The following is an 18,517-nucleotide window of genomic DNA, read 5'->3' as shown; positions in this document are numbered from 1 at the left end:
GGTTTGCCACAAAAGAACAAGGAACTGTCAGTCTGTGGTCTATAAAGGTAATATCATTTATATCACTAGAGTTGAAGAATAAAAAAAATCTTGTTACATGGGAAAGCAGGCTAGATCCCAAGGAATTAATTCAGAGAAATTAATTCAATGGTAGGCAAAACTTAAAAATTTTCCTTTTTCTTTTTAATAAAAGGAAAACTCTTGCTGCTTCAGCATTTTCTTTGTAAAGCTTTTTTTTCTTTTTAACATCACTGACAGTTGCCAATAAAACTTCCACCACATAATTCAACCTTGTAATAAAAAAATCAGCAGAACAAAGTACCACAGAGGCCACTTCTAAGGGTGTATTCAGCATTCTGCACTCTTAGCCCCCACCCTACTCTGAAGAGGAAGAGATAGATTTTATCATCACTTTTCTGGAATCACGATGGTTTTTATACTTTCCTAATTTTGCATGTCCTTTAGTGTGACTGCCTATTATATCACTGCCAACATTGTGCTCTCCACTTAGAGCTTTCCTAACTGATGGTCATGTCTTACGATCACGTTTGAGGAAATGCCTGTCACTGGATCAATTTATGTAATGCTAAATTTCTGGAAAATAAGGTAATAGTAACTATCTCTTTAAATGTAGTTGTGTTTGTTTTACGTTCCCCGCCCCCACTTTAAAGTTGTCCCTTCTTTCCACCTCACTCAGAGACATCCAGGCTATAAATACAGAGCCATTTCTCTGGACCTCGGAATCTTGGCAGGGCAGAATTTATTTCCAGAGAGGTCCTGTGTTATCTTCCTCGGACCCTGAAGGATTACTGAAGAATAAATACCTCATAGATGTGCAAGAGAGAGTAGAATTGTTGATCTGGAAGGCATCTCACGAGGTCATCTGCTCCATCTGAGTGATACCACACTAAAATCAGTTCAGGGAAATGGCTATGTTAACGGCATCCAGAGAAAGAGACCTATCCATCTTCTTTCCTTCTCATAACTTCTAATAGTTCCTTCTTCTTAAAATCAGGAAGATCACCAAAATTTATCCTACTGTCCTTCAGGAAAGGGAACACCTCATCATTCCTCCTGCTTCCTGGCTGCTATTAACTAATAGCCAGACTATTTTGAGATTCTAGGATGGGCATATCCCTCTTTAATAATACCTAACATTTATGCTAGCATCTTTAGGTTTTCAAAGTGTTTTACAAATGTCTCTTTTTATCTGCACAGATGCTATTATCATCCCCATGTTACTGATAAAAAAAAAAAAACCTGAAACAAACAGAGGGTAAGTGACTTGCTCAGGGTCACACAACTATTTGTATCTGAGACCAGGTTTGAACTTGGGTCTTCCTAACTCCAGATCCCACACCCTATATAAAAGCAACTCTCATTTATAGCCTCAATAAATTAGGGAGTTATGATCCAGACTGTTAGGACAGGTTGAGGTAAGAGATATGAGCATGAAAGACCTGGATTCTATTTCTACCTCTGATACAAACCGGCTGTGTGACCCTGGACAATTCACTTTTCCTCCCAATGGCCTGGTCATCTAACCTTCTGAAAGTCTACACTGCAGAGTTTTCAGTCCTGCATTGGTAAGTTGGATTTCTCTCACTTTTTAATTCACAGGTCCAGACCAAAACAAAACAAAACAAAAAATGCCAAACCTTTTGATTACATATTTGCAGAATTTTTTGTTTCTTTTGTTAGTGTGAATTATTTCTTTCCTGTTGAGTTTTTCTGAAAGACTAGAAGGATAGTCCCTGCCTTGGCAGGAAGTTGAAAGTGTGAAGTTGGTGTCCTGTGTTGGAGTAAACATACCTGTGTATCATGGAGACCTCGCCTTTTTGCTGCAGCCAGCTGGGCTTTCTCTGGGGTTTGGCTCCTCCCCTGACATGGGTTCCAGCGTTGACCCCAGTCCTTACCCAGCTGAGGTCTCACCTAGATGGGGCATACAAAATCTAAACTACTCTGTTCTCCCCTTTATGGGCAAGCTCAAGATCTCACCATCATAGTTCCAGACAGCACAAACACATTATTGGATTTAGTCCTGCTATAGCTTAGAGCTCTTGAGCTGAAACTGATCCACCTGATGGCTCTGTCTCCCTAACAGCAGACCTTACTGGTATATCAACCATTATACTGGACTACCTTTGAATGAAGCCAGTCATGATTTAAATAGACTCACATATATAGCAAGCCCGCATACCATCATCTGGCATCTGCGGCCACAGGCAGGCCCCAGCTGATGCTTTAGCAGAAGATGTGTTCACCAACACCAGTCGGCCCAGTCCTGCTGTTATGTTTTGTTCCATTTTGTAACTCTGTACCCTGCAGTTCTATTTTTGTCAGAGAATTATATTTGATACTGCAGGAGAAATTAATGCACAGGAAATAATGCTTGAGTCATGAGGAAAAGCACCAACTGCATATTCTCTCTGTGATGGACCAGGGAAACTTTTGTAAAACTTTTGTAAAAGAGCTTCATGTGTGTCAGTCAAAATGGAGGTTGGGTTTGTGTGTATTTTTAACTATGCATGAAATGAAAAATGATTCCTTTGCCTTTCTGAAATTTAACTAATGGCTTATGCCAGTGTTGGTGACAAGGCATTTCCTACCATCACCTATGGATAAAAAAGTATTGAGGAATTGTTGCCATAATTGTTGTGTTGTTATTGTATCGTCATTTGTCCTGTTTTCAAAGAGGACCCATGATATTGCAGGGTGATGTCTTGACTCACGGGTGAATTGGATTTAAGCAAGCCAGAGTTGCAAAGTCCTAAGACTCATTCCCCTGCAGTCATATAAGTCCAATGGGAAGACAAAAGTCAGGATGACTGGTGATGGCCTAGCATTCAGGGGATGACCTTGGCATCTTCCATGTTTGACTGAGCTCTAAGAACGCACAGAACCTGCTTCAGCAGCCTTCATGCCTATTGGATCACATTGTCCCCATCCACCCATTTGTTGGGTGTTGTTGCATTACTGAAAATATGAAAGGGGAATCTTTAGCATGCAAAATTGATGCTCCTAAAAAGCAAACTAATACCAAGATGTTTAGTCACTGCGCCCATTTGAGACCAGTTTATTGATCATGGAAATGAAATTGACATAATCTTAATTCTTTATTGGGTCTGGGTAATCTCTCCACTTCTACAGCTCTGAAGTCTCTATGTCTTCTCCTCTGGAGTTTGCAGCTACCTTATCTCAGAAATCCTCCAGCAAGCATCCTGCTCTTAGGCCTCATCATGGCATGAAATGATCTGGACCACTGCTTGTAGCTCTGGCTACTGTTATTTTAGGAGGAATGGTGAGAAGCTACAGCTTAGCCAGAGGAAGGGAAAGTGATTTGGGGAGGCACAGAGCTGAATGAACTTGGCATATTTGGCCCAGAGAAACAGTCAATCAACAAACACTTGTTAAGTGTCTACTATGTCTCAGGCACTAAGGATACAAAGGCAAAATAAGAAGAGGAAACAAAGAAGGTGGGCGTGAAACTCTTCAAGCCATGTGCACAAGAGACTAGTTTGAATTGTTGGAGAGGACAGAACTAGGAAAATAGACAGATTTGGGTTTGTTATAAGGTATGGTCTCTACAAAATTAAAATTCTCCAGTTGCGAAATGGGCTGCCTCAGGAGGCAAAGGCTTGGTGGTAAATATAACAATATAACAAATATATACAAATGTAACAAAAAAAGGAAAATGTTGGATGTTGGAAAAGATGTGGGAAAACTGGGATGCTAATCCACTGTTGGAGTTGGAAATTGATCTAACCATTCTGGAGAGCAAATTGAAACTATGTCCAAAAGGCTATAAAACTGTGCATGGGGGCAGCTAGGTGGCGCAGTGGATAAAGCACTAGTCTTGGATTCAAGAGGACCTGAGTTCAAATCTAGCCTCAGACACTTGACACTTAACTAGCTGTCTGACCCTGGGCAAGTCACTTAACCCTCATTGCCCTGCAAAAAAAAAGAAAAAAAACCCAGAAAACCAAAAACAAAACCCCAAAACTGTGCATACACTTTGATCCAGCAATACGACTCCTAAGTTTATATCCTAAAGACATCCCAAAAAAGAGAAAAAGGCCTATTGGTACAAAAATATTTATAACAGCTCTTTTTGTGATGGCTAATAATTGGAAATCAAAGGAATGCCCATCAATTGGGGAATGGCTAAACAAGCTTTGGTATATGACTGTGATGGAATATTATTGTGCTATAAGAAATGACAAGCAGGACAAGTTTAGAAAGGCCTGAAAAGACTTGTATGAACTGATATACAGTGAAGTGAGCAGAACCAGGAGAACATTGTGTACAGTGACAGCAGTATTGTTCAAAGAATAAATGTGAATGACTTAACTATTCTAAGCAATACAATGAACCAAGACAATCCCAAAGGACCTATGATGAAGCATACTATCCACCTCCAAAGAAAGAACTGAGATTGATTGAACACAGACTGAAGCATGCTATTTTTCACTTTTTCATTTTTTAGTTTTATTCAAGTTTTCTTATACAAAATGAATAATACGATAATGTTTTACATAATTGCACATGTATATGTCTGATTGCTTACCACCCCAGGGAAGGTGGGAGGGAAGGAGGGAGAAAGGTTAGAATTTGGAACTTAAAACTTTAAATAAAAAATAAAGTATACCCTTCAACAATAAAAAAAAACTTTAAATAAAAATGCTTATTATTATTTTTTGAAAAGGAGACAAAAGCAAAGGCTGCCTGAGGACTTATGAAGGTTGTTAACTAGAAGGAATTCTTTAGGAGCGGGCTGGGCAATGTGGCCTCTGAAGTTCCTTTAGACTATTTTCTATTCCCTTGTGCTCTCAAAAGCCATGCCACCAGGACTCAGGCTTTGATGCCTCCCATTTTTTATCGACTTAGAGTATAGTCCTGGTATCAGCATTTGGGAGGCTCAGAAGGAAAGTGTTGGAGAGAAGAGGTATTGTGCTGCCTCCCAAATAGAAGGTCTACAGAGCCGTTGTGCTGACATTGTTTTATGCCTGTGAAACCTGGACAGTCTACCAGCAATATGGCAGAAAAAGTGAACCTCTTCAATTTGAATTGCCTTAGGAAGATTCTGAAGATTACCTGGCAAGAAGAGCTATGATACACTGAAGTCCTGTCTCAGCTGAACTGCCAGACATTCAAACTATACTGCAGGGGCAGCTAGGTGGTGCAGTGGATAAAGCACTGGCCCTGGATTCAGGAGTACCTGAGTTCAAATCCGGCCTCAGACACTTAACACTTACTAGCTGTGTGACCCTGGGCAAGTCACTTAACCCCAATTGCCTCACCAAAAAACAAAAAAACAAAACAAAACAAAAAAACAAACTATACTGCAGAGAGTGCAGCTCTGATGGGTTGGCCACATAATCCAAATGTCAAATGTACACCTGCTTGAAACAGTAATTTATGGAGAACTCAAACAAGGCAAGCACTCACAAGGAACTCAGAGAAAAAGTGATACAAAGACACTCTCAAGTTCTCTCTAAAGAAATTTAGTGTTGATTGTGAGACGTGGGAAATGCTGGCACAGGGTCTCCTAGGATGGTGTACCTGCAATGTTAGATGCACAAATCTAAAGACATCTCCATCCCAAAAGTTCAAACAATTTGTGCCTGACCTGTGGTAAAAGCCTTACAAGCTTGTCCTGAACTGATGAGCCACAGTCAAACACACTGTCCCTTTTCCCCAACATTGTGATGTCATTGGCCGTATTCAGGTACAAAGAATGAACAACAGTCCTGGTATCAGATTGTGTACCTTTGGTCCAAGATCAGCCTAGCTAAGTACAGAGAGGAGAAATGGCAAAATGACTCTGCACCAGGTGATGAATCAAGGGGAGAGGTGTAAGGGGAGGAGACTGATGCAGTAGCCCTTAAGTTGGGAAAGACTACTTGATCATTAGAATAAAGCAGAGTCAAAGAAATCATTGTTACATTATAGAAGACTGCTTATTGGGACAGTGTCCATGTCAATGCCCACATATAGCAAATGGAAGAGCAGACAGAGACTTCACAGTAACAAAGTCAAACTGTCTGGAGAGTAAGTACATGGGAAAGGAATGTTCTGTTTGAATCAGTCAGAATGAATTCTGTCCTATCAATGAAGAGGTATTCAGCTTATACATTTGTAAATGCCAAGAATGTGCTAAATGGCAGGGTTATAAGAGCTTTCTACTTAGAAACAAAAGAGTTGTAACATTTAAGACACAGAGTGAGGGGTTGGGCAAAGAAAGAGGACATACAGAGGTTCCAAGTACAACAGTTTTCAGCTTTTTTCATTTTACTGAATGCCAGCCCTGGATGGAAAGTACTCTGTCTCACAAGTCTCTGCTTGGATACCAATGTAATTATTTACTCTTTTAAGTGCATGTTTTAAAAATAAAAGGACATATAGATGTCCTGCAACTTGTGCTATTGACAGGCTTGATTGATGGGATCATAGACTTATTGAAATGATAGCAGTTTTTAAGAGAGCTGAACTTTCTTTTTTTTAAATTTTTCCCCCAATTACATGTGAAGAGAAATTTTAACATTCAGTTTTTTAAAAATTTTGAGTTTCACATTTTCTCTTTGCCTCCTCTACATCCCCCCCTTTCTGAGAGAGTAAGCAATTTGATACAGGTTATACATGTGAAATGATGGAAAGTGCAAGGCATATTTCTATAGTAGTAATGTTGTGAAAGAAGACACAAACTCAAAGGGGGAAAAACACATAAAAACGAGGTGAAAAATAGTACGCTTTTATCTGCATTCAGACACCATCAGATCTTTTTCTGGATATGGATAGGAATTTTCATCATGAGTCCTTTGGAATTGTCTTGGGTCATTATATTACTGAGAAGAGCTAGGTTATTCACACTTGATCATTATACAATATTGCTCTTACTGTGTACAATGTTATCCTGGTTCTGCTCCCTTCACTTTACATGAGTTCATGTGAGTCTTTCTAGGTTTTTCTGAACAGACTGCTCATCATTTCCTATAGAAAAATAGTATTACATTATAATGATATACCACAACTGCTATAGTCATTCCCAACTGATGGACATCCCTTTAATTTCCAATTCTTTGCCACTACAAAGAGAACTGCTATAAACACTTTTGCACAAATAGGTGCTTTTCTCCTTCTTTTAAGAAAAGTTCTTTGGGTTACAAACCTAGTAGTGGTATTACTGGATCAAAGAGTATGCACAGTTTTATACCCTTTAGGTAGAGTTCTGAATTAGAACTGAGCTTTCTTATGGAAATCAGATGTACTATAAAAGTACCTGTAGCTACCAGACACTTCCAAGCTTATGAGTTATTTTCAGTCTTCGGTAAAATCTAGGAATGGAATGGATGGTAAGATAAGGTAGGAAGAAAGGAGAACAGAGAGAAGTGTGAAGCATGTAAAACAGGCTGTGTATATATTGTAGGTTAGGGAAAGATTTCAGGAGAACTTCACTGGATGGAATCAAACAGTCAGGTTAAATTCCTGTGGTGGCCATTCATTCTATTTCCTACTACATCTTAAGGTATATGACCACTGTCAGAGTTACTACCTTCATCACCACACTATCATCACAAACACAACACCGTCTTTGTTACTATCTTCACCAACTGCATCAGGCTCATCAACTCTACCCACTATCTTCCCAAACCCATCCCTTCCTTACATGGAGCATGCCCCAAATTTGTGTGTTATTACACAGAAACCATGACTGATTTGAAAGCTGTCACAGTAAAACTGGTCCCTTGGTCAATGAGAGAGAGAGAGAGAGAGAGGATGGATGAACTGTAAATTTAAATATGTTTCATTATTATGGGAGTAGCCTGAACGAAGGGTTTTTTTTTTGGGGGGGGACGTAAAGTGGCAAATCACGATGTATTTGCTTTCTTGGCTCCGGCAAAGAGGAAAATAGAAGTCTTCATAAACATTACCCCAATTCTAGAACGGTCCAAGAAAACCTCTTCAGGTTGGCATGAGAATGAGGAACAGGGTGAACAGATGGAGATATTATGCTGAGACTGTTGTCATATCATTCTAAACGCCACTTTCCCCAGGAAGTCTATTCTGATTCAGTAAAGAGGTATTATTATACTAATCTTCTTCCAGATTGAACCATAACTCATAAGATGATAGATTTAGAACAAGAAGATAACTCATAGGTCACCTAGTCCAGCCAATTTTAGAAATGACAAAATTGGGGCCTAGTAAGGCCAAGTAACATGACCAAAGTTATCCTCCGTATGTTCTGAAAACTGCAACTGCAGTTACCAACAATCGTTATGAGTTAGAAGGGTTTACAGTGATATGCCATCAAACAATAGTGCATTTGACCATTCTTAATTCTTTTTTTAAAAAAACTCAAATGTCTATCATGTGCAAGAAATGATTCCATGAGCTAGGGATACAAAAGACATAATGAAAAAAAAGGTATTAGTCATAAGTAGGGCTTCCATTTTCATCACAAATTATCAAAGAATATTGTTATTCTTCCAGAAAGAAGGAAAGAATTGAAATAAATTGAAACTTATTATCTCCTTTTCATCTAATGACATATTATACCTAAGGCAACCCACTGTTTCAGTAGTCTGCCTTCTTGGAGTATCAGGGAGGTTAATGAGTTGCCCATCCCTGGAATTACTAATACAGATACTGGGTAGACAGACACACAGATATAGAGGATTTAGTAAGCATTTATGTGCCTGACATTCTACTAAGTACTGGAGGAATCATTATAAGCAAGTAAGATAGTCCCTGTTCTCAAGGAGGATATAAATTCTAATGGAGGAAGCTAATATATGAACATAAACTGGAAAGTATGTATGAGTCGGTAAGGATACATATGGGTGAGCATCAAAGACACAGCAGGAATCTGAATAGTAGCCGAGGTCTTGGCAAGACAAGGCCAAATGCTCACCTCTCTGAGCCAGGGGAGAGGAGAGGTAAGCCATAGTTGTTGCCAGGGTGGAGGTGGTCAGAGAATAAAACCACAGTGAGGAGACAGTAGAAAGTTGCACTTGTATAAAGTCTTTGATAGGGGATTTATGCTTCAGTTAAGTGTTGGACTAGATGCCAATGAATTCCCATTTAGGTCTAAGATTTTCTAACTGTCATCTATTTCTGAGGGCAGTGGAACATCCAGCTGAACTACTGTCTCTAGAGTGAGAGGACTTGGGTTCATACCCCATATCTAATGTTTACTGCCTGACCTTGGCCTTCTGTTTTTGCATCTGTAAAATGCATAAATTGATCTCAGTGGCCTTTGGGGTCCCTTTTGGCTCTAGACTTGTAATTTAGGGTCTACAAAGAAGTTCACTGACAGAGGTGGGCATCCTATTTGTTTCTATTCACTCATTGATCTTGGCTCAGATCTTCATGGTGGTAGCCCGCTCTAATATTGATTCACTTGTTCACCTCTTCTGCCTAATTTATAGATCTTTCAGGAGGAGCATCTTCCTTGCCTAGCTATTTACAAACTAGATCCGGGTTGTATCTCTGGCTCCATCCAGACACACGAAACAAATGCCTGTTTGGCAGCCTGAGATCAATTTGATTCTATCTCTTTAAGATAATGTTTGATTTTTTTTCTTATTTCTTCCTACTTGTCAGAAAAGCAGAAGGAAATCACTTTTCTGGTTCTTTTAAAAATGTGAACTGCAATACTTTGAATTTGATGAACAAGAGCTTTTGTCTCTCAAAGTTTTCTGTCTCATTAAGACCCTGGATCACCTGCTATTACCCAACATCAAAGGAAGTTTTCTCTGGATGTTATCTCACAGTGACAGAAATATGGGGAAGCATTTTAAAGGATTGACATACTTAAATTCTCCATTTTTCACTGAGGTATGAAATCTCTCTTTTATTTGGAAGTAAATTATCCTATTTTTCAAGTCTTCACAAACATCTCCTCAATGAATAATGTAGCATATGGGGATGCTTCAAGACAAAAAAAAAATTAGAGACCTGTCCACAAAAGACAGTATTCTTCAAGAGCAGAGAATATCCTTTCCCTTTACAAATGGAACCAAAAAATATAGGTAGGTAGGTAGGTAGGCAGATAGGGAGATAGGGAGATAGGTAGATAAGTAGATCGGTAGATGGATGGATGCATGCATGCATGCTTCAAAACTGCCATAACAGGGTTTTTTTTACACTCATGGACAAATCTGGGCCAATTAAAATTAAGTAGTGGAATAAGGTGAAACCAAGGCTATTTGCCTACCCCTCAGTAATTTTGGAAATAGCATTATACAGAGCTTCTGTTTTGGATGAGATGATGCTTTCTTCAAGGCCAGCAGAGTAAAGATTATGAGGTCTGACATTACCATATGTAATAAAACTCATTTTTTTAAACAAATGCACCAGAACTGATGTGGCCAAACCTGATAAAGGGAGTCATTGAAATGATCCGGGTATCACAGAGACTGTACATAGATTCTGGAACATTTTTAAAAGGAGTTTCTTATAATTACACTTCAAGCAATAAATAAGATAAAACTTCTCTATAAAGAACCTGATCAATACTTTTGAGCATTTCATGCTAGGGGCTGACCACATTGCTACGCTGTCCAAAAAATGCCAATGACTCCCAACTGCCCATACCATACAATACAAAAGCCTTGGCTTGGTATTTACAAGTCCTTTAGATTTGTATTCCAGCTTCCTTTCTAGGATCATTAAACAACCCACCCCCCAAGCCCCTGGATAGAATTCTGTACTCTAGTCAAACTGACCTGCTGGTTATTTTGTAAACTCAGCACCCCATCTCCCAATCTTTGCACAGACTATTCTCTGTGCCAGGAATTCACTGCCTCTTCCTTTCTGTAAATAGAGCTTCCTTTAAAACTATGCTCATGTGTCATTTTCCAGTGGATGCCTTTCTTCATCTACCTGTTACTTCATTTTCAAATTCTCTCTCTCTCTCCTTTATTCTCCCCCCCTTCTCTCTCTCTCTCATTACAAAATAAATATTCAAAATGTATACCAGAAATAATGTTTTATAGGAAAGACATTAAGTGACTTACTGGAATCACATCAGATATTGTCTGGTAGCTGAACAGAAGATACCTTTGAGGGACTCAGTCCTAACGAGGACATATTCTGTCTTTTTCCTCAATGTGGGCAGAGCTCCAGGGTCCTCATTAGCCTTTTCAAAATCCCTGGCTTGCCCCGCCCCGCCACACACACACACACACACACATCTTGTACATTCTTGGCATTGAACAAATATTAAGTAATAAGAAAGGCCACCTTTATTGTGCACACAACATTGTCTCCTGCTAATCTGACTTCCTGAAATGAATGTAATGGCATTTGTTTGAAGAACCCAACATGTCTCAGAAAATTTATAACTTAGATTCAAAATATGACAGAGCAGATGCTATTACAATGTGGATTGTTGTAAAACCCATAAAGATCCTTCTTTAGTTTTCACCAGTTTCCAAAATCAAGAAGGTATTATTGTGTTCATCCAGCTGCAGATTGAATCTATATTGTGCTATATCTGCCAACAATGATATATTATCTAAACCCTAGTTTGTAAAAATAGAGAAAATATAATCAGATGTGCTCAAGTATCTTATAATTGCCTAAATTAGTATTACCTCTTCCACAGAAGCTAGCTATCTGCCCTGTCTTTGTGTCTTTGGAATGAAATTATTTCTTTTATGACATGCTATGATTTTACACAGAGACAGACCCACTAAAATGTAACCAATATAGTGTTTTAATGCCATTGTGATTCAATTCAGTTAATTTTTAAAATTATCATAAGTTTCAATGAAATGCAAAGAAGTGTGATATAATGGACATACTGCTGAATCTGGAGTCAGATTGGTATGGGTTCAAATCCTGCCTCTGACATTTAGCTGTGTGACTTTTAACATGCCCTTTAACTTATCTGAACTTCAAAGGATTCTAAGATTCTAAATTATAGGCAAGTTATAATCTCTGTATGTAAAGGGGCTTCTGATCATATGTCCATGATATGATTAAAGGAGTTTCATGGAAAACTATAATGTGGGAGAGGGGAATATACTGGATTAACAGTGAAAAGAAATGAGTATAGTTACAACTGTCTCCTCTCTAGTCTTCCGGAGTTTTTTCTCAGTTAAATAAGAAATTTGAAATAGAAGGTCACTAATTTCCCTTCCGGCTCGCATGTTCTTTGAAAGGTTGATTGTACAATTTTTTGATTTTTCCTACTACAACTAACTATAGCCTCTTGACTTGTCCTTTAAAAAAATCACTGAATGAAAGCTTGATGTTTACTGCCAAACAATAGTAGCTATTTTAAAATAAGCATGTCAGCTGGTTCTGATTCACCTCCATGGCTTTGTCTGTAAAGAATTCAACTTGAATAATGCTTTAGAAAGACTATTGATTTTTGTAAAGTTAAAAGCCTGGTAAAATTCAATGTGGATGGAGATCAAGTGAAAGAAGTAAATCTTTAGATCTAATTCAATTCAACACTGAATAAACCATTGCAACAGTCATCTGTATTAAACACCTACTATGTTCAGGGCATTGTCGGGGAGCAGGATGGGGTAGTATTGAGTGAAAAGAAAAAAAGAAAAGGTCCATGCCATTAAGAAACATTTGCTCTCCAGGCATTCTCCAACTGCTGACGCACTAGAAGGTGTGGTACTCAAGATCTCTTCCATGCTGGGTGAAGCTGTTTATTTTTTAAGTCTTCCACACCAGTTTAAGTAGGCAAAAAGACAACAGAGTATAATACCAAGTTGGAAGACAAGTGAAGATATAGAAAAGAGTTAGCTGGAACATTTAGGAAAAAAGTAACATTAACAGGATTCAATCACAGAAATTTGAATTCGTCCTGTCCAATGTTCTGTATAGAGATAACAACATTTCCCAGGGGAAAGACAATTTCCCAAGGTCCTTCAATGTAGCAAAAGGCCTTTGTAGTAATGTCTAGCTGTGGAAGCGCAACAAAAAATCAAGTCTAGGATGCTGTTTCCATAATGGTTTCACTGAAAAAGTAGCATGGGATCTGATAAAGGGAGAACATGATTTTGACATGCAGAAATTTTGGGAGTGGAGCACGAGCCAAGGCAGAGTGATAGAAAAACAATGGTCTTTTCAAGGAAAGAATAACCTGACTTGGCTGGAGAATCAGTTGTAAGAAGGGTCGTTAGAGCAAGAAAAAGATTAGCAATACAGAATAGAAAGAGGCTAAAAAATGGTCCCTCTCAGCTTTATGAAGACTGGGATTTGGAGTCTGGATTTTATGGTGTAGACACTGGGGGACCACACCCAGGTTTCTGAGAAAGAAAAAGAAGTGACAGGATCATCCCTCCCCCACCCAGCTGGAAATGGATTATTTTAGCAAACACATGCTTTCAAAGGCAGATTAAGTTTGTTCCATCAGACACGACATGTGAAAAAAATCACAGTTACAAATTCCATTTGCTTTAATGAATGGAAGAGCATGAGTAGCAGGTTGAAATGGCCCTGTGAAGGCAGCTACAATTAGTGTGTCATTTTGATGTGGTAATTGACTTCTTTAAAAACTCTAAGGAAAAGAAGGCATGATGGAGGAAGCAATGTTCAAAGCAATAACCACTGAATGTGTTTTGGGAAGCAAATTATAAATAAGGATTGAAATAAAACCCGATGTTATCTATCCTCTGAGACCAATTGTTTGACTTAAGCAGAGTGCAAACTCAGGTTTCTGTTTCCAGGTTTGGAGTTGTTTCCTTTCTTTATTTAAACTGAAGTTTAAATGACAATGCGAAGGATCTAATGGGGGGGGGGCTGGTGGAGAGACAACTCTTTTCTAAAGGGAAACTTTAGGATAGATTGCGCAGAGTGACCTGTAGTGGAATGAGCACCGAGGGAAAGGATGAGGAGACTCAGTTTCCAATCCTGGTTTGGCAACAAACTATAGGAATTTGGAAATTTATTCCATCTTTCTGTGCCACAGCTCGGATTAGAACTCTAAGCTTGCTTCTAGCTCTAATATTCTTTGGTCTGCTTTTTTTTCCAGTTCAAATATTCTATGTTTTTAAGTTCCTTACCAGCTCTAGTAACTTATGTTCAGTGTTCTAACTTTCCATTTTCTAAAGACCCTTTTCTAACTCCAATATTCGCTAAACCATTCATTGTAGGGTAGATTCTTTAGGGTAGAGTGTTTTAGAATGCCATCCTCATGCAGAGGCAGCTAGCCAAAGTACAATGAGTCATGGGACGATAGTTATAGAGTTGCTAAAAGGGGCCCCAGAGGCCCTATAAAGAAACTCCCTCATTTTAAAGATAAGGAAAATGAAGCCCAGCAAGGTAGTCAGCATCAGATACAGGATTAGAATCAGGTCCTCTTGCTCCAATCATTGCTCTTTCCACTATTCCTTCTTGTTCCTTGCTTTTCCTATCCAACTGCTGACGGCTTGAGATGAATCCCAAAGGACAAAAGCAACCCATTCTAGCTGAGGAAAAGGTACTTGGTTACATATTTGATGTGATTGTAGAGTACTGCTGTAAACTGCTGGCATTTCCTTTATTTTGATGTTGTTTCTTGCTTTCTCAGGTCCATAGGGCTAACACAAGTAGCAATCATTTTTTAATTAATATCATGAAAAATATAGCACCTTCTTAATCACAACAAGATTGCCCATAAAATTAATTTGCCAACTTGTAATTATAGCACTCACAAATAAAGCATGAGCTCACAGAGCCAAACAACAGACAGGTGCTGAGGAGGGATCAGCCAAGGTCGTCCTAGATGCTGAGTGGGATGTTCGAGAAGTTTCAAAGCTCCTATTCCAAATGCCAAATATAGCGAATGTAAGGCTAAACTGCTTTTCTCATTCAGACAGTGGCAAAGGTGCTCCTCTTTGCCCTTGTTTTTCTCAGTGAACATGTAGCTGTGGAAAATATTCAATCAGCTTCTGTCTCCATTTTTGTCACAATGGGCTCTCAACTCTTATCATTCTTTTACGTCACATAAGCACTTAACCATCCTTTCTCTTGCCCAACCCATTTAAGAACAGACATAGAGGGAATTAAGATTGTGTTGAAGTGAAGTGCCCATTCCTGCTCCCCAGCTTCCAGCCAACCTCTATTGGGGCAGTTCTTACCTTCCAAACCATAAAATGTCAAAGCCGAAAGAGTGCTTAGAACGTGAAATGTTAAGACAGAGAACATGGGATGTTGGAGCCTGAAGGGTGCTTAGACCATATGTTTCTACATCACAGTACAGAGTCCCAGAGCTAAAAGGAACCTCAACAAGGATTTAGTGCAACCCAATTATTTAGGAATGATAGGATAAGGGAATTATTAGGATAAGGAAAAAGCTATTTAAAGAAGTTACATGATATGCCCAAGTAAGTAGACATGGCTGGTGACTGAAATAGATTAAGGAACCCAAGTCCCTCGACAGTTTCACTCCAGTGCTTCTGCCACTTGTTCCTTCCAATTGTCTCTGTTTGGATTTCTAACTCTTTAGATTGCAAAGAGATAACTGGTTCTTGGCACTGCTTTACTGAGTGAAGTTCTGAGGGTTTCCACTTTAGGGATTATCAAGACTTGGTATCGTATTTTCTTGAGAGAATTTGAACAGAAATCTATTCAAAGGCAGAAAAATGAATGTGTGATGTCTGGACCTCTGATAATATAGATGCATATATATATATGTGTGTGTATAATTAAATATTAATGTAATTATGTATAATAATATATATAATATAAACACAATTATATAACAAAATAGTAAATATAGAAATGTATACATATTATATACATGTATATACACTATTTTTTGTATGTTATGAGCTTACTCTTTGTGAGAAAATGGGTAGTTGTCTCCTCTCAATGAGGATATAACAGTCAATCATAACCCTCCTGACCTGCTTATAGGACAAAGGTCTCAGATCCTTTCCTCCCCCTCCGGCAAACAAAATCACATGATTCTAGGAGCCTGAGCTGGTCTCAATTTGGTCCAACTGATCTCAATTAAATCAATAATTAGGGTTGGAAATACTGAATTCCGATTAGCTAGTCTTTGCTGGTAGATTGTAACCCTTGAGTAATCAATTAGTGATGAAAAAGGGGAGGGTCTATTCGCACTAGGGACTAGGGATAAAGTGGGGCCTATGAGCCTCCATTCTGGGCACCCGCTAGCTGCACACTAGGGTGCCTCCTTCTCATGAGAAGGAAATAAGGAGCCTTTGTCACATCATTGCTGAGTTCCTGAAAATTATTGAGAAGAGTATTGATTTTTCCCTCACACCCTTTAAGAATGTGGAAGGAATAAAGTTTTCTATATATTCAATTCTTTGAATTTATCCATTCATGGATTACCAATATTGAGGAATCAGACTACAATTAGGCATAAATATGGACAGAGTCATGGATCAAGAAGACCTTAGTTCAAACCCAGTCTTAGACACTTACCAGTTGCACAATCCTATCTACCTCAGTTTGTTCATCTGTAAAAGGAGGTTAATAACTGCACCCATATAACAGAGTTGTTGGTAAAATCAGATCAGATAACATATACAAACTACTTGGCAAATCTTTTTTTTCCTTTCTTTCTTTTTTTTTTTTTTTGGTGAGGCAGTTGGGGTTAATTGACTTGCCCAGGGTCACACAGCTAGTAAGTGTCAAGTGTCTGAGGCCGAATTTGAACTCAGGTCCTCCTGAATCCAGGGCCAGTGCTCTATCCACTGTGCCACCTAGCTGCCCCCTTGGCAAATCTTAAGGAGCTTTATGGATGCTGGTTATTATTATTATGTCTAACTTAGAGGCTGCATGATGTAGCTTATAGAGGGATAGTGCTGGAGTCAGGAAGAGTCCTAGGTTCAGATGTCATCGGGACACAAATTAACTGTGTGACTTTATATGAGCTAACAAATTCTGAGGGCCCTAAGAGCTCTCTATAACATTACCTATGAGTTGTTGATCTATACTAGTAAAAGGAGCCTTCTATACCAATGAAATTCCACATATATTCTTAGACAAAGTACCTCTAAGATAAGTAATTTTTATGGTCACTTTAGAATCTTATAGATTCTCATTATTGTCATTAACTCATTCATTTTCTGCTTGCCTATTATATAGAGAACACTGTGCTAAGATGATAATATCATAAAATAAAATCAATAAAATAAAACACAATTTCTATTCATCAGTGTGGTTAAGATCCAGTGGGAGAAATAAAACATAGACACATTTTTTTTAAAAAAAAGCATAATGGTTGTTATCTGGGAAATCACTTATGTATGCAATATGAGGAAACTCCCTCTGAGATAACCAGTGCAGACCAAAATCTTGTCTATGTCATATAGTCTTAACCTTCCTGGTCCTCAGTTTCCCTAACTATAAAATGAGGGGAATGAACTAGATGGAGCAAGAGATTAAGTGACTTGTCCAGGAGCACAGAGTAAATACGTGTCAAGAAGCAGGGACTGAACCCATATATTCCTGCCTTCAGGACCGGTTCCTATCTACTTTTCATTATTAACTCTGAGAAAAAAATAAACCAAACCCGACTCAAAACAAACCAAACAACCTCCTGGGTTAGATTGGAGTACAAAGTACAATTAAATCACATGAGGGGTGTGGAAGCAGCAGGGCTCTAAAAAAGAGGCTTTTTGGAGGCAAATGACATTTGAACTGGGCCTTATGAACAATAATTCTTTTTGGACAAATATGAAAGTATTTTTCTTTCATTTATTTGGATTCTATGTAAATGGGAATCTATGTGTTTTTCACTGTCATTTTAATTGATAATTTGATATGAGAATTTTTATTTTAAGCATCAGCTGAAATGTTAGTGTCAAAGGAAATTAATTCCCTGGCTGGCTTGTTTTTTTCTCTGAGGCAGATATTGATGAATGTACAGAGGGAATCATTGAGTGCCACAACCATTCCCGCTGTGTTAACCTGCCAGGGTGGTACCACTGTGAGTGCAGAAGCGGTTTCCATGACAATGGAACCTATTCACTTTCCGGAGAATCCTGTATTGGTAAGCACCTTTACTCCAAGGATTTTTTCTCTTTACCCTGATCATGTCAGACCTAGGTGGCCTGTTTGGCCACCATACTTCATGAAAAAGTTACAGCATAACAAACCAGGAGAGAGTCTTGAGCCAGAGAATCTAAGTTCAGATCCCATCTCTGGAGCCTCCTCTCTATGTAAACTTAACTTTCCTGAACCTCAGTTTCCTCAAATGAAAAAGGAGGGGGCTGGATTAGATGACCTCTGACCTCACTTTCAGTTCTAAATCTATAAGCTCGTGCTTTATTCCTTCATAAGATAAACTTCATTTTATCTTATGGGATAGGCAGCATTCTACTACAGATGGATAGATCACTGGGCGTGGGGTGAAGAAACCTAAACTCAAATCTTTCTTCAGACTCTTATTAGTTAGGTGTAAGTGAGCAAACCACCTCACATTTTTAGAGCCTCAGGTGAAATGTGGGATGTCACGACATTGGTACCCATGTCGATCTGAGTTAGTCATGATGCAGTGGAAACCAGGCTTGATCTGGGGTGGGTCGGAGGA

General features: G+C 38.7%; 1 protein-coding gene across 3 annotated transcripts in view; it reads left to right on the top strand.

Moving 5' to 3' along the window:
• The window catches only part of NELL1 (neural EGFL like 1), a 909,424-nt gene that overhangs the window by 835,927 nt on the left and 54,980 nt on the right, over window positions 1-18,517 (top strand). For 2 of the 3 annotated variants that reach the window (XM_043971020.1, XM_043971018.1), the window contains exon 16: window positions 17,837-17,977. The exons of the other annotated variant lie outside the window; for it this stretch is intronic. In XM_043971020.1, the coding sequence (XP_043826955.1) occupies window positions 17,837-17,977 (141 nt within the window). The remainder of the gene's footprint in view (window positions 1-17,836; window positions 17,978-18,517) is intronic. 3 annotated transcript variants of the gene reach the window in all.

Source organism: Dromiciops gliroides, chromosome 6, assembly GCF_019393635.1.
Source record: "Dromiciops gliroides isolate mDroGli1 chromosome 6, mDroGli1.pri, whole genome shotgun sequence".
In the NCBI taxonomy this organism is placed as follows: domain Eukaryota; kingdom Metazoa; phylum Chordata; class Mammalia; order Microbiotheria; family Microbiotheriidae; genus Dromiciops; species Dromiciops gliroides.
Note: the sequence above shows the minus strand (reverse complement) of the source record. Positions and strands in the feature narration are given on the sequence as shown.